Source organism: Corvus cornix, chromosome 18, assembly GCF_000738735.6.
Source record: "Corvus cornix cornix isolate S_Up_H32 chromosome 18, ASM73873v5, whole genome shotgun sequence".
Lineage (NCBI taxonomy): Eukaryota > Metazoa > Chordata > Aves > Passeriformes > Corvidae > Corvus > Corvus cornix.
The window spans coordinates 3538846-3552503 of NC_046347.1; the positions used below are offsets into that span (position 1 = coordinate 3538846).

Genomic DNA, 13658 nt, shown 5'->3' on the forward strand with positions numbered 1-13658 from the left:
AGCTGCTCTGCCTGGCACCTGCAGCCTCTCTGTGCCCACTGGGGAGCCAGAGCACAGCAGGAGGGGTTTGCAAAGGGAGCAGTGCTAATGGAGAGCATCTCCTGGCGCTGAGCCTGGGCGCTGCTGCTCGTCTCACACCGTTCTGACAGCCTGTCTCCCACCCCTCGCTCTGCTGTCAGGTCCAGCCCACGTTTACAGACACCTGCCTGGAGTGCCTGCCACCCTCAGCCATTCCTCCAGTTGACGATGACACAGCCTGGCAATTCAGCCCACGTGGGATGTGAATCTTTTATAGGAATCTCACACAACCACTGACTTGAGTCTGGTGTGTAAATTAGGCTTTAAATTGTGCTGGTCCTTGCCTGGTCACACTGTGCCCTATTTGAGTTTTTTCACAGAATCACAGAGTGTGCTGAGTTGGAAGGGACGCACCAGGATCATTGAGTCCAAGTCCTGGCCGTGCACAGGACACCCCAAGAATCCCACAATGTGCCTGAGAGCATTGTCCAAACGCTCCTTGAACTCCAACAGGCTTGGCACTGTGACCACCTCCCTCGGGAGCCTGTTCCAGTGCTCAACCACCCTCTGGATGAAAAACTTCTTCCTCATATCCAACCTAAACCTGCCCTGACTCTGCTCCAGCCTTTTCCTCGAGTCCTGTCACTGCTCACAAGAGTGAAGAGATTGGTACCTGCCCCTCAGGAGGATGTTAAAGACCACAGTGAGTGGTCACTCCCCTCAGTCTCCTCTTTTTGTTTGGTTGTTGTCCTTTTCCAGTGTATCGGGATTAATTTGAATTCTAATAATCTCTAACATTTCATCCTCACTTGGGATCATCATCATCTTTAATAACTTCTCTTCCCATTTCTGGTGGTTAACCAATGGTGTATCCTTAGGTAAAACACAGCTGGGAGGTCGGGCTTTGGATTAAAAACTGCCTTGACAGAGCTCCTCAGAACACCCTGGAAGCAGCCAAGTCCTGTTGCCTATGGATTATGGGCAAAATAAGACTAAAAACCAAGCAGAGACCTCTGCTTTGGGGGCTTAACAGCCTCCTCTGCTTTTCAAATCATGTCATCATAATCTCTGCAAGATTAAACATTGTTTCAGCTGCAGGGCTTTTTTTTTAATTTCACTTTCTCGTGGAATAAACTGATGGTGACAGATGCCCAGGAGCCCTGGAGGTCAGTGCTCTGTTTATGCACAGGGGACGTAGGGCATGAAGGGTGACAGTTGCCTCTGGAGGGGGACATGGACGTCACCTTCTCATGGAGCACGGGTCTGTCTGGCAGTGACTTTATCTGTGCTTGTATCACCTGGGCAGAGCCCACAGAGGGGCTTTGGGCCCTTCCAGGGGATTCACTCTGTGGATAAATATCCCTTTTCCCTGGGAAAGACAGAGGAACACGCTGTCTCATTCGGTTTGTGTGCCCTGAGTCCTGCTTCTTGTCAGGTGACTGCAGATAACCAAAGTGCTTCCTATTCTGGCAACTCATTCACACACTGATCTTAAAGCTGAGGGAGCTAATATCCTGTATTGCTGAAGGCCAAGGGCTGGAAAAAAACAAGGTGGGATTTAATTTTGCCTGAGCTGAGCCATCTGAAAGCATCTCTGAATCAGAGCTGGTCCCTGCAACCTCTCTCCAGCCAGATGATTCACCCTATCTGCCCCCTCCATCTGGGGCTGGGGGTGACTCAGTGCTGCAGAGCCCAGCTCCTGGTGGCTGTGGCTTCCAGGTACTGGTGGGGTGAGGAGTCAAACCCTCTGGAGATGTCTGGTTATGACCCCAGGCAGTGGGCATCCTTCCTTCAGGCACTAAAGCAGGGAGCTGCCAGCTTGCAGCCAGTGACAAGCGTGTGGTGACTGCTTGGCATGGCAGCAGCATCCCTGCTGCACCTGGGGCTGCTGCCCTGACCTGCTCAGGGTGCAGCTGGCTGAGGAGCAGCTGGGTCATGCTAAGGACAGGCACTGTCACAAATCTGGTGTCTCAGGCACGGGTAAATACATTTGGCCTGGGCCAGTGGATGTTCTTTTCTGGCTCCGAAACTGCTCACAGAGAGGTGCTTCATTGGGGAGAGGAAGAGGGGTGCCAACAGGAAGCTTGCTGAGACAACACAGAAACATTTTCTGCTCATGATCTCAGCCTCTGGAGATAAGGCTGGAATTCTGACACCCCCCCAGAGCATCCTCCCGTGGCCCCATGTCAGTCCTGCAGCTCTGGACAAGGGAGGGAGTGGTGGAGGGAGCCTGGGTGATGCTCCTGCCAGGGCTACAGAGGCTGGAGGGAGATTTGGGCTGGAGGGATGTGGCAGTGCCATGGATCCCCTCTGGACAAGAGGTGTTGGAGTGCTCAGGCTGCAGAAGATGCCGTTTGTGAGAGGTCAGCTCATGTAATGAACTCCAGCAGTGGTGTCGAGGTCATCAGGAGTGACCTGAGCCTCCAGACAGGGAAATACCTTCCAGATCTGGCTGGCAGCAGGCTGTGCATGCCCCAGGGCAGGTTTCTCACTGTGTGGTTCATTCCTCATGGCACGAGGTGCCCGTTCAGGAGCTTCACCCTGTTGGAATCCCCGCTTGGCACCGCGCAGGGGCTCGGCAGTGCCAGGGTCAGTGCACTGGGGTTTGGGTCACTCAGGAGTAGCAGCAACTGCCCTCTTTGTGGAAAGGATTTGCAGAGTGGAGACTGAACATCTGGGCTCTTGGGGTGAGTGACTCGGGGCGGTTCTGGATGGGACCCAGGGCTCCGCTGCCGGCTCCGTTACACCGAGCGTGCCATGTTCCCTGGACAATGCTGCCTTTCACCACAGCCACAGAATGGGCTTTGTGCCTCCGTGTGTGAGCCCTCTTTCTCTCTATAAAGGCTTCCTCAGAGGCTGCAGGCACTGCTCCGTGACTTGGGATGGTTTTCACCTATGCCAGGAGTGATTTCACTCTGCCTTTCACCAGGGCTGGGCTGTTTGGTGGTGCCAGGTGCTTGGCTTTGCCCTTGCTGGGAGATGAAGAACCCCATTAGAAGAAGGAGTTGCATTGGGACCACCTGGTACCTGGAGGGGGGTGTGTGTCACCATGGAGTAGCATCAAGAGGTGGTTTCTATATCTGGGCTTTATTTAAATGAACCCGTTCCTAACTTTCCTGCTGCTCTGCTCTAGAGCTGCCTGTTGGAGAGCATGGCTTGGCAGAAAGGTACAATTGGGTCTAGAATTATTTTATTCATAGAATCGAAAAATATTCCGAGATGGGACACACAAGGTTCGTGGAGTCCAACTCCTGGCCCAGCACACGACAGTCCCCAAATCCCACCCTGTGCCTGAGAGCATTTTCCAAACACTTCTTGAATTCTGGCAGGGTTGAGGCTATGACCACCGCCCTGGGGAGCCTGTTCAGGGCCCCACCACCCACTGGATGAAAAATCTTTTCCTAACATCCAACCTATGCGTCCCCTGGCACAGCTTTTTTGCTGTTTCCTTGAGTCCTCTCACTGGTCACCAGAGATAAAAGATCAGTGCCTGCCCCTTGTCCCTTACAAAGATTTTAAAGGACAGCCCAATAAGATACAGGCACTTGCATATTGATTCTTCATCTTGTTTTTAAATGAACTTAGTGCTTTTGTGCTGGGTGTCTCTGATGGGTTCTGGGGCACAGCGTGGACCGTGGGGATTTGTGAGAACCTGGCCCTTCATTAAATGCCTTTAAAGGGTTTATAGAGAGAGTCTGTGGGGCAGAAGGGGAGCACACAAGAAATTTAATCATGGAGTTGACTGGCCCCTCACAGACAGAGCTCTCTCTTCCATCTCCAAGTCAGACACCCACAGAAAGACCAACCGTGGTCCCAAAACCAACTACACGAGTGGCTTGAGAGTCTAAGCGCAGCATCTTGTAAGATCCAGATGGAATTCTGCTGCAGTTTGTAAAGGCACTTCTGCAAACTCCAGTGTAAGCTGATCTGCAGCATTAGGCACTCAAATATGGCCTAAATTTGGCTGAAGTTGTCTTCCAACTTCCCTGCTGCGGCCACTATTAAATATAATTGTAAGATACAAGGAAAAACACCAAAGAATGTTATTAGTTTATGAAACTGGGTTGCCTTGGCTACTTCTGAGGTAGAATTAATAGGAGAAAACCCTCAATTGTATGAGGCCAGGGCTTCATTGTAGCCTCAAATTGTAATTTCCCTTCTCTCCCGTTTAAGGACAGCGGACATTATCTCAGGAATCTATAGATAGTGTCTGAGTCATTCTTTAAAGTACAGCTAAAATGTAAAAACATTAAATAATATATCCCTGCAGCTCTTCTGACCAGGGGAAGTGTTTGACACCTCGTTTTACAGGCAGGGAAGAGTATGTGGAGGAGGAAAATTACGTGCAGAGAGTCATGTTGGAGTCCTGATGGTGGCTGAGCAGTTCCTGACTCCTCTGCTTGCAGCTGGCTTTGCCCCATGGCCGAGCTGGTCCTCAGCATCTGCCCAGGGCAGGATCAGCCTGGCAGGGGCAGAGAATCAAGGTGTGGCTGGCATTGGGGTCAAAGATAAATGTGCATGTGTGACATCCCAAGGGAGAAACTGCCATTCTGAGCTTAATTTTTTTGTGTAGGGCTATGCAGGGAGATTGTTTCTGAGCCACAGCTCGGAGCTTGGGCTTTCTGACTTTCAGGCATTTCTGTGCAGTATCAGAGTACCCCAGGGGAGCTGCCCAAGCAGTCCAGACTCATCTCTGTGTGAGCTGTGTGTATGTGGTGCTGGGTGTGCCTGCTGCGCTGGGGCTGCTCAAGTGGAAGGGCTCTGGTAGAGTTTGCAGCCTAAAGTATATTGAGAATATATATATTTGTGTAGAGAGAAAAGTGGCCATTGTCTGCTTGATCTTGGTGCTCTTCCAAGGTTGCCTGCTCTCGATCGAATGGCCAGACAGTTTGTGCATCTTGACCATGAATATTCACTTGAGTTTCTGGCTAGGAAGGGATTTAGTGACCGTGTCCTCTTGGCTGCTCCTTTGCCTGGTGCTGGTTCCTTGACCCAGATGTTGCCTGGCTGCAGTGGAGCATCTCTCGTAGGGCAGGAAGGAAGAGGACAAGACTTTGTCCAAGTCTGGAGCGAGACTTGGCTTTGCACCTAAGGAAAATCCCTGGCTGAGTTTTCCCCTTTGCAGCACCTGCAGAGTCACACACTGGTCTCAAACCCTGTATCTGCTCCAGCCCTGATGAGGAGGTGCTCACCAGAGCAGGGCATTCCAAAGTGTCTGGGTCTGCTCTGGGTGTCCTGTTTGCTCCAGCTGCTGGCACACCTCTGACAAGGACCCTGATGGGTCACCCTGTGGGTCACCCAGGCTCAGGAGAGCTCTTAACCCCTGCCCTTTGTCGCCTGCTGCCCTTCAGCCACTGCGCTGCCGCCTCTTTGTTCTCGGCTTTTCTCCTTTGTACACCCCCACCCCTCTCTGGGAAAAATCAACATTTGCCTTGCAGAGCCTGGCAAGCAGTAGGGGTCTGTGTTCCATCCCGATGGCAGCCCCAGGCTTGCAGGGCTCCCATGATAAATCCAGTGGTGTTTGTTGCCAGGGGGACCCTCTGGAACACAAGTTTGGGAGTTCTGTGTGTGTGTGAAACGAGCAGGGAAGCAGAGAGCGGTCACTGAGTAAATGCTGGGGCTGAGAAAAAAAATGTGGATTGCATTGAGGTTATAGGAAGACGGCAAGAAATTGATTTAAGATCTAAGTAAGGATGACTTTTTAATTTTCTTTTGGTTTTAATCTGAAGTACCATGTTGCTGCTTCATGTGCTGGAGCTGCACATAGTTCTGGAGCACAGCAGAGAGCCAGATGCTGGGCTGGGATGTTTGCACCACGACTTCTCCTGTGTGGTCACAGCCAGAGCGTTGCAGGCCTGTGGGAGTGGGGAGCAGAGCTGCGGGGTGGCTCGGGAGTATTTGATCCATATGGAAATACCACACTGGAGTTTTAAAATTCCTTTCCCCTCCTTCAAATCTGCCCATGGTTTTCTCCAGCTAATCCATGGCCATTGCCAGATGAACCCAAGAAAGCGAGGTGCTCTCATGAGGCTGGAAGCTGTAAATGTTGGGGGGGTTTTGGAGGGCAAAGGAAGAGTGGTAATTATTTGTTTTTCCTTTGTTTCCATAGTGCTCTGTGTGCTGAGCCTTATCCCTTGTCCATGCAGGCTCCTGGGGACTTTTGTGTTATTAATGTTAATTAACTAACACGTTTCTAGCTTGCTGGCGCTCTTGTGGCAGCTGGTTAATGTAAGACTTTGATTATTTCCTTCTTTGAGCAAGGCTGCAGCTTGGATGGGTCCAGATGCCTTCCCTCCTTCCCACCTCTGCTGGGATGCTACAGGTTCTGCAGGAAGAAATGGGACCAGATCCAAGCTGCTCTTGCCATGGCTTTGCAAGCTCAAACCCCTCTCATTTAGTGCAAATGCCACAAGGCACCTGTTCACTGAATTCCCGTTCTTGGGTCCTGCTTCTCTCTCTCTTGGATTTTGACAGATAAGGCATGTGAGAGAGTGAGGAGCGTGGTGAAAACAGGGTAAATTTAGAGGGACAAGACTTCTCTGGAAATCTGGTTAACATCACAGTGAACTGAGAGGGATTTTAGACTTGACAGTGGTTACCAGGTCCATCCCCAACCAGTCGAGCTTCACAAGAGCAGTTTTCTATTCCTACATAAACCCTTTTCCCTTGCCTCCTGCTGCTAAGTACAAGAATCCCCTAAGCCAGCAGAGCTGACCACACGTACAAAAGGCCCATTTTTGCAGTCCCTTCCAATTTGTGTGGACACTGGTGCTGCAAATGTGCATCTGCACCAGTCATCTGCTGTGGTGATGTGGCACCTTCGCTGCTGCCCGCCCGGGTTGCTGGAACCACCAGGATCACAGCTGATGACTAGCACACTTTTTTTCATATGAGAAACTGCTTGTGCTAATTTTTTTTTAGTGCTTTCATGATTGTCCAGCGTATCTCTGAATGAGTATCAGCTGTGAGGATTTTGTGGTCAGTAAAGAGCAGATGATCACGAGGGGTAGTGAAATGATCTTTTCATTTCTATGAAGTGAATATCTGAGGACTGAGCTTACTCACCTCAGAATAAACTCATGGGGAAAAGCCTCTGCATTGTTTGAAGGCCATTTTAGCTCTTGAACAACTTGCCAAAGCGCTTGAGATCACTCCAATGTTTTAATCTTGATGCTGAGATTGAACATCTCCAAAAAGCCAAGGCTTAGTTCAAGCATGAGCTTGAATCCATGTTGACCAGATAAAAGTGTGTGCTGTGGGTTTTGCGGGTCAGCCAAGGCAATTTTCTAGTCTTAAGCTTAGTGGGTGCAGCAACTGATTTCCTGAGAATTACTGCAGTTTAATTTGAGTTAACAATTTGGATCAAAGCCTAAATTTGAGCCAAGGTTGAAGTGCTGTGTGCCCTGTCAGCCCCTACCACCGCTGGTCCTTCTACCTAACAAAGCCCTTAGCTGTGGCCAGACCACTGCTGGCCTTGGGGAAGCCTTTCCAACATTGCAAACACTGAGGCTTGAGTCTTGCTGCCCCTTATCACCAGCACAAGCTTTTGGAACAGTTTTTTAGTCTTAGAATGCCTTTGGCACCTGCCAAAACAGGAGTGTTGTGGCAGGAATGGAGGCATCTTGCTAATGCCAATTTTCCTATGGTTTCCTTGAGGGTGATTCGACCTCCAGCCTCGGGCTGGGTTCTTTCTAAGTGTGAACTCATGGCTCCCTGTGCTGATGAGCAGGGCTGTGTGGCTCCAGCTCCCACGTGAGGGAAATTGGTGGTGTTTTAGGCTGTCTATGCTCAGCTTTGACATGGACACAGCTTGTTGGTGCATCTGGGCTGTGTCGGAGAAGGTAGTGGAGCACTCCTGAGTTTGCCATCAGTGCCCCTTGGCCACAGCATCCCTCCATCCCACCAGCATCCCTCCATCCTGGTGAAAGCTCAGTTTCCTGCCAGAGATATCTGATCCACAATGAAACCGTGCACTAGGGTTGAAGTTGTTGTTGGGTTGGTTTTTTTGTTTCCTAGCTGTGTTCAGCTTCTTTGTAAAGAGTTTCTGTTACACAGAATCTGGAAAAGTGTCTTTTATTCTTCAGTGCATGTTTCTGATTAGTACTGGAAATGAACATGAATATTTTCCCTTTTTTTTTTTTTAACTGTATTCCTTTTGAGGTTAATGTTGCAAGTGGATTTCAAGCTAATGGAAGAGAAGCTGTAGTTGTGTGATTCATTGGACTCAGAGCAATTGCTAGTTTGCTAATCTGCACACGGGTGTCCCTCCCTTTCAGCCCCTGGCTCCCCTGAGCCCCTGCGTCCCCAGCTGTCTCCAGTGGCACCTCCATGTGCAGTCTCTACCTGCAAAGGCAATGTCCTGTGTCAGCATTAAAGCTCTTCAACCCAGCCTCCAGCAGCTGGAGCGTCAGAGAAGCCACAGAGGCAGCGTCTGTGCAGTGTGGATCAGCCCATGTGTGGGTTTTCCTCCTGCTAGTAGCTCCAGGCCTTGCTGCTGGTGAGGTCTTCTCCAGCCACTTTATCCCTGGAGCTCTTAGAGCCTGTCTGTGTGAAGCAGGGTGAAATGGAGCTGTCAGTGAAGGCAGTTCTCCTGCCACTCTCTGGATGGCACCTGTGACATGGATACAGCAGAGAGATTTCACACCCTGTGCGGCCCTAAGAGTGTTGAGGTGGACTTGCACAATGAACAAAGAGTGGAAAACCCTGTCCAGCAGTCTGCACTGGTACCTGAGCAGGGCAAAGTGACATCCTTGCTGCCCTTTTTATCCTCCCTTGCTGACAGCAGGAGGGCCTGAGGAGATGGCAGAGGGCAGGATGGGGTGGGGAAGGGGTGGCTGGGTGTGCACAGCACACAGGGGCTGCAGGTCCTGCCCTGGGGAGAGTCAACCCTGCCAGCCTTTGCTTTAGAAGCTGCTGGTGGCGTGTGGGTGCTGTAACCCCTCTGAAGAGTTGTTCTGCTGAGGAGTCCCCACCAGCCCAGCGCTGGAGCTGAGCTCCAGAGATGGCTCCATGGTTTGGTTCAGAGCTGTACGCCCCAGGAAGCCAGGAGTGGGGATATGTCCAGAGCAGGAAACTGCTGTTGGATGGAGACATCTCCAGTGCTGTCTGGGCACCCTGCTGTGCTGTGCTGGGTGCAGAAGGAAGCTGCGTTCTCCGACCTCAGACCCTGCAGTAAATACATGGAACAGAAGCGAGGGTCACGCTGGCTGCTCGGACGAGCTGGTGCCGCTTTGCTGACTCCAGCACAGTGTGGGATGGCTCCTGCTGGGTTTGGCCCATCCCTTTCCATCACCACCTTTGTTTGGCTTGGGTTCTTTTGTTTGTTTGTTTTTTGTTTTTACTGGATGGCATAGAGAGAGCGAGTTCCTGAGCTGCATCTTCCATTGTTTGTCCTCCCTGCGTGGTTTCTGTTGATAATGGGAATTGCTCGTTTGTGCTTTTGAATTTTACATCATGTGAGTGTAGCAGTGTGGATGGCTTACTGTGAGGAGAAAATCAGTCTCACGTGGGCTCTCTCATCACTGTTTTATGCATCCAGAAGGTTTGGGGTGTTTCCTCCAAAAACTCTGGCATGCTTTGGAGAATGTATGTGTTGACTTCACTTGGAGTTGAACATCTCTGGCAGTTCCCTGGTTAGCTCTAGGTTCAGATTCAGCCAGAAAAGTCACACTGGATGTTTCTCCATACAAGCTGGATTCCATCCCCCTGCTGCCCTGCCCTTGTCTGCATCCCCTGCACCCAGAAGGTGCTCCCGTTTCAATACTGGGATGCTTTACACCCATCCCGTGTTACATCAGCAGCTGCAAGAAGCATGAAATGGTAGAAAACTTGGTCCAATATTGTCTGGAGGGAGCAATTTAAATGTGAGCCTGGCACTGACACGGTCATAGGAGCGATTCTGGACTTTGTCAGTTGTGAAGGACACCCCAGTGAAATCCAGAGGTTTTGGGTGCTGCTGCTTTTCTGCTGGGCCATATGGCCCCAGCCCGTGGATCTGGAGGGAATTAGTCATTGATTATAAAACATGAAAAATTATTACTCAGCGAGTGAGCCAAGGTGAGGCTGAGCAGGGCTTTGTCCTGCTGAGGCACATCCGCCGGCTTGAATGAGCCGCTCTTGGACCGGCTGCTTTTTAACTGCTGGACTCTTCCGTTCTGAATTCGTTCTGCTGGGAAAACGGGGAAGAATTCCCACTTTCAGCTAAATAAAGCATATTGCATTATGGTTCTTAGCCCAGTGCATTTCCAGCATGGCTTGAGGGCGTTTGAACGGCATTGAGAGGGAAGGCTCACAGACACTGTGTCTGCAGTGGAAATGTTTGATTTTCGTCTCACAGCTCAAACGTGGGGCTCAAACTGCTGCTCCCAGGCTATAAATAGAGGTAACCCCAGAACACGCTCAGCAGCTGATGCTCTCTTGTCCTGCCCACTCCGCCGGCTTCCTGGCAGTGTGTTCATGGCAGCAGCATATTTTTAGCTGTTGCTTTCCCATTATTTATTTTAATTTTTTGCCAGATCTTCTCTCCTTGCCTTGCCAGGCTGCCAGCTTTCCCTGCTGTTTATCTGCTTTCCAGGACTGTGTCTGGATCCTCCCTCAGTGGAGGAGCAGTGGGGCATCCCAGATAGCAAGCTTGGCTAGGACTCTGCAGCTCTCCCTCCTCTTTCTAGATTCTCTCCTAAGGTATTGGGCTGCCTGGGTGAATTTCGTATTTGCTGCTCATTTTCCCTTTGGCTGAGAGGGGATTAACAACATTATTATGTATTATTAATGTTGTTAACAGGCAGTGAAACAACAGCTGTCAGAAAAACCTCCTCCTAGTGCTGCCTCCAACACAGAGCAAGTCAACTCAGCTTGACCACCCCTTTGGAAAAAAGGGTGTGAATGGCAATTCCATCTCCCCAGAGAAAACCTAGGAGACAGGGCACGTAAACAAATCCTCAGAAAGGTTTGCATGAAAGCCACAGGCTCAGCCAGGGCATGGATGCTCGGGTGGCTGTGCTGGATGCTCCAAGTCCTGTGTGTGTTTTTCCACTGGAGGGAATAAAGCCTATTTCCTATATGGAATCCTGTCCAAGCTTGTAAGCTCCTCGTTCAGCTTCCGTCCTGCCTCGCCGCAGACTGAATGAAGGCTTTGAACATGAAAGGCTGTTCTAACCAGCTCAGCATGGCTGCATATCTGCATTCCTCAGCCTGCCACCCATCAGGGATGATTTTCTCTGGTTTTTGAGCAATTCTAAAGGCTGGATTTCAACACTGCACCTTGCCTGCACGGAGGGAACGTGGAGGTGTTGTCTCTCTGCATGGGGCAGAGCTGGGATGTGGCTGCTCTTGCAGCCTGGCTCAAGAAGTGCTGCTCAAAAATCTGTTCAGCAGGGGAGATACAGCTTTTCATTCTTGCTAGCATCCAGAGAAGCAGTAGACATTCAGAGAGGAGAAAATCATTAAGAAAAAGATTCAGGGACTGGGTTTAATAGCAGAAATATGTTTAAAATTTAAAATGCTGGTTATAATGCACAAGTTCCCAGAAGCTTCAGCCTTTGTCCTGCTGTCAGTGATGGAAAGTGAGGCTGGGTGATGGGGGTAGCATCAATCTGCCCCGTTGCAATGCAGGTAAAGCTCTCGAGCAGACAGGCTGGGTGTTTCTGTGTGTGGGTGGACAGTCCTGGCTCTATTTTTGGCTCTTTGGGGGCAGAGCCGAGGGGGGGGATGGCTCTGGGTGGTGCTGCCCGTGGGTTCTCCCTGTGTCGCCCTTCCCCAGGAGCAACCCTGTGGTTCAGCCACATCACGTTGTAGGCACAGAGGCTTTTTATGTTGGAAAGGGAGGGAGCAAACACACACGTGAATATATAGATATATATAAATATATACACACAAGCACAGGGTTCTGAGCATGAGACACTTTTTCCATGTCCAGCTGCCAGGCAGCTCTTTTCCCTTCCCTCCCTCTATCCCCGGGCTTACTGGTATGAAAGTTTTCCTGCCTTTTATATACATATTTCTTTTTAAATCTTTTTTTTTCCTTGTATGATGCACTCTCCTAGCTGACAAGGTTTGTAAGGTTGTGACTCCATTGCAAATCACAATGTAGGGCTGTTCTGCATCTTAAATTGATGCTGTTTTAGTCCCTTTGCTTCCTGTCCAACAGATCTGGTAGACGGTGAGAAGAAAGTTGAAATAATATAAATGAACAGCATCACCACCTCCAGATCCTGGGGGTTTCTTGCCTGTTTGCAGGTAGAAATCCTGACCCAAGGCTTTTGTGTGCTGAGGCAGGGTTTGTAATGAGCTGAGGAGCTTCCATGGCTTGGCAGCTCCAGCTTCTTGTGCCTGAGATGTTCTGGAGCTGGTGTCCATCCTGGACACCATCCTGCTCCTCCAGCAGGACCTCCCAGAGCCTGGAGCGCTACCAGACCTTCTGGGAATGTCCATACCAGGGCATCATAACATCTGGGAGGATTCCAGGACATAGCATCCCACCCGAGCTGGTTCACTGCATTTATTGGGGCCACTTTTACTGAGGTGAAAACCCAGAAACTGAGGCAAAAATCCATATACAGTTTCATGTGGCTATGTTTTAACTAAATAAGTCAAAGAGGGAATTCTTAAGGGGAATTCAGGTTCCTGCTGAGTTTTTCAGCTTCCTGGGAAGCGAGTGCAGTGACAATCACCATTTTACAAATAGGCAGCTGGGATGGCAGAGGAATTAACTGAGTTGCTGATGGGTTAGAAGTGTTGTCATAGTCAGCAGGTGCCACTGGCTTGCCTGAAGTCTGGGAGCCAGGCAGGCACCTGAGGGCTCTCTGAGGTGGGTATGGGAGTGGAGGTGCCTCTCCTGTTCCAGCTGCTCTGGCCCCACAGCAGGGTTCCCATACACGATGAGTTCTCGGGATGTGGGTGCAGCCCATCCAACCAGCTGTCTCTGTAAGTGCAGGACTCATGCAAATCCCTAAATTCCTGTGCTCTCCTCTCCCAGTGAGGAAGTCTGTCTCGGGAAATGCTGCACTTCTCTCTAGGATAAACTGTCCTGGAGCGAGAGGTGAACATGAGTGTCCCACGTCATGATTTCAGAAGTTCCCTCTGGTGTATCTGGAAACCCTAAATGCATTTGTGGGTTTGGTGTGTTTGAATAATAATGTTTGACATCTTCAGGGAAAGGTGGAGGTCTCTCCTCAGGTGTTTTTTGGTTAAAATAACGTGTGACTCTCCTTGGACCCCAGAGATGATTGCACAGAGCGGATTCCCGACAGAACTGTGCCTTGCCAGATGCAGAGTGACAGCAGGGAGGTAACTCCACACCCCATATTCACGTGGACTCCTAACTCAAACCTTCTTCTTGTTTTAGGAATCACCCGGACCTCCAGCGGGAGACTTCGGAGGCTCAGCGACCAGACGAGTCCGAGTAAGTGTGTGAATTTCTCTCTTTGAAACCTCCTCATCCAATTAAAAAAAATAGAGGGAATGCAGGAGGTGAAACTCAGAAATCACATGTTCTGCCATGGTTTGAAAGGCAAAGCTTGCTGCTGACAAATGCAGAGCTGGAGAAAGAAAGCAGTACACGGAAAAAGGAGAGCAGGGTATATATGTATTTTTTAAAAGCCCCCAAAAACTATGAAAAGAAAGAGAATATAAAACATTCCTCA

The 13658-nt window shown here is 50.1% G+C and overlaps 1 protein-coding gene across 2 annotated transcripts in view; it reads left to right on the plus strand.

Moving 5' to 3' along the window:
- The window catches only part of SEPTIN9 (septin 9), a 134095-nt gene that overhangs the window by 14200 nt on the left and 106237 nt on the right, over window positions 1–13658 (plus strand). For both annotated transcript variants that reach the window (XM_039562214.1, XM_039562216.1), the window contains exon 2: window positions 13361–13417. In XM_039562214.1, the coding sequence (XP_039418148.1) occupies window positions 13361–13417 (57 nt within the window). The remainder of the gene's footprint in view (window positions 1–13360; window positions 13418–13658) is intronic.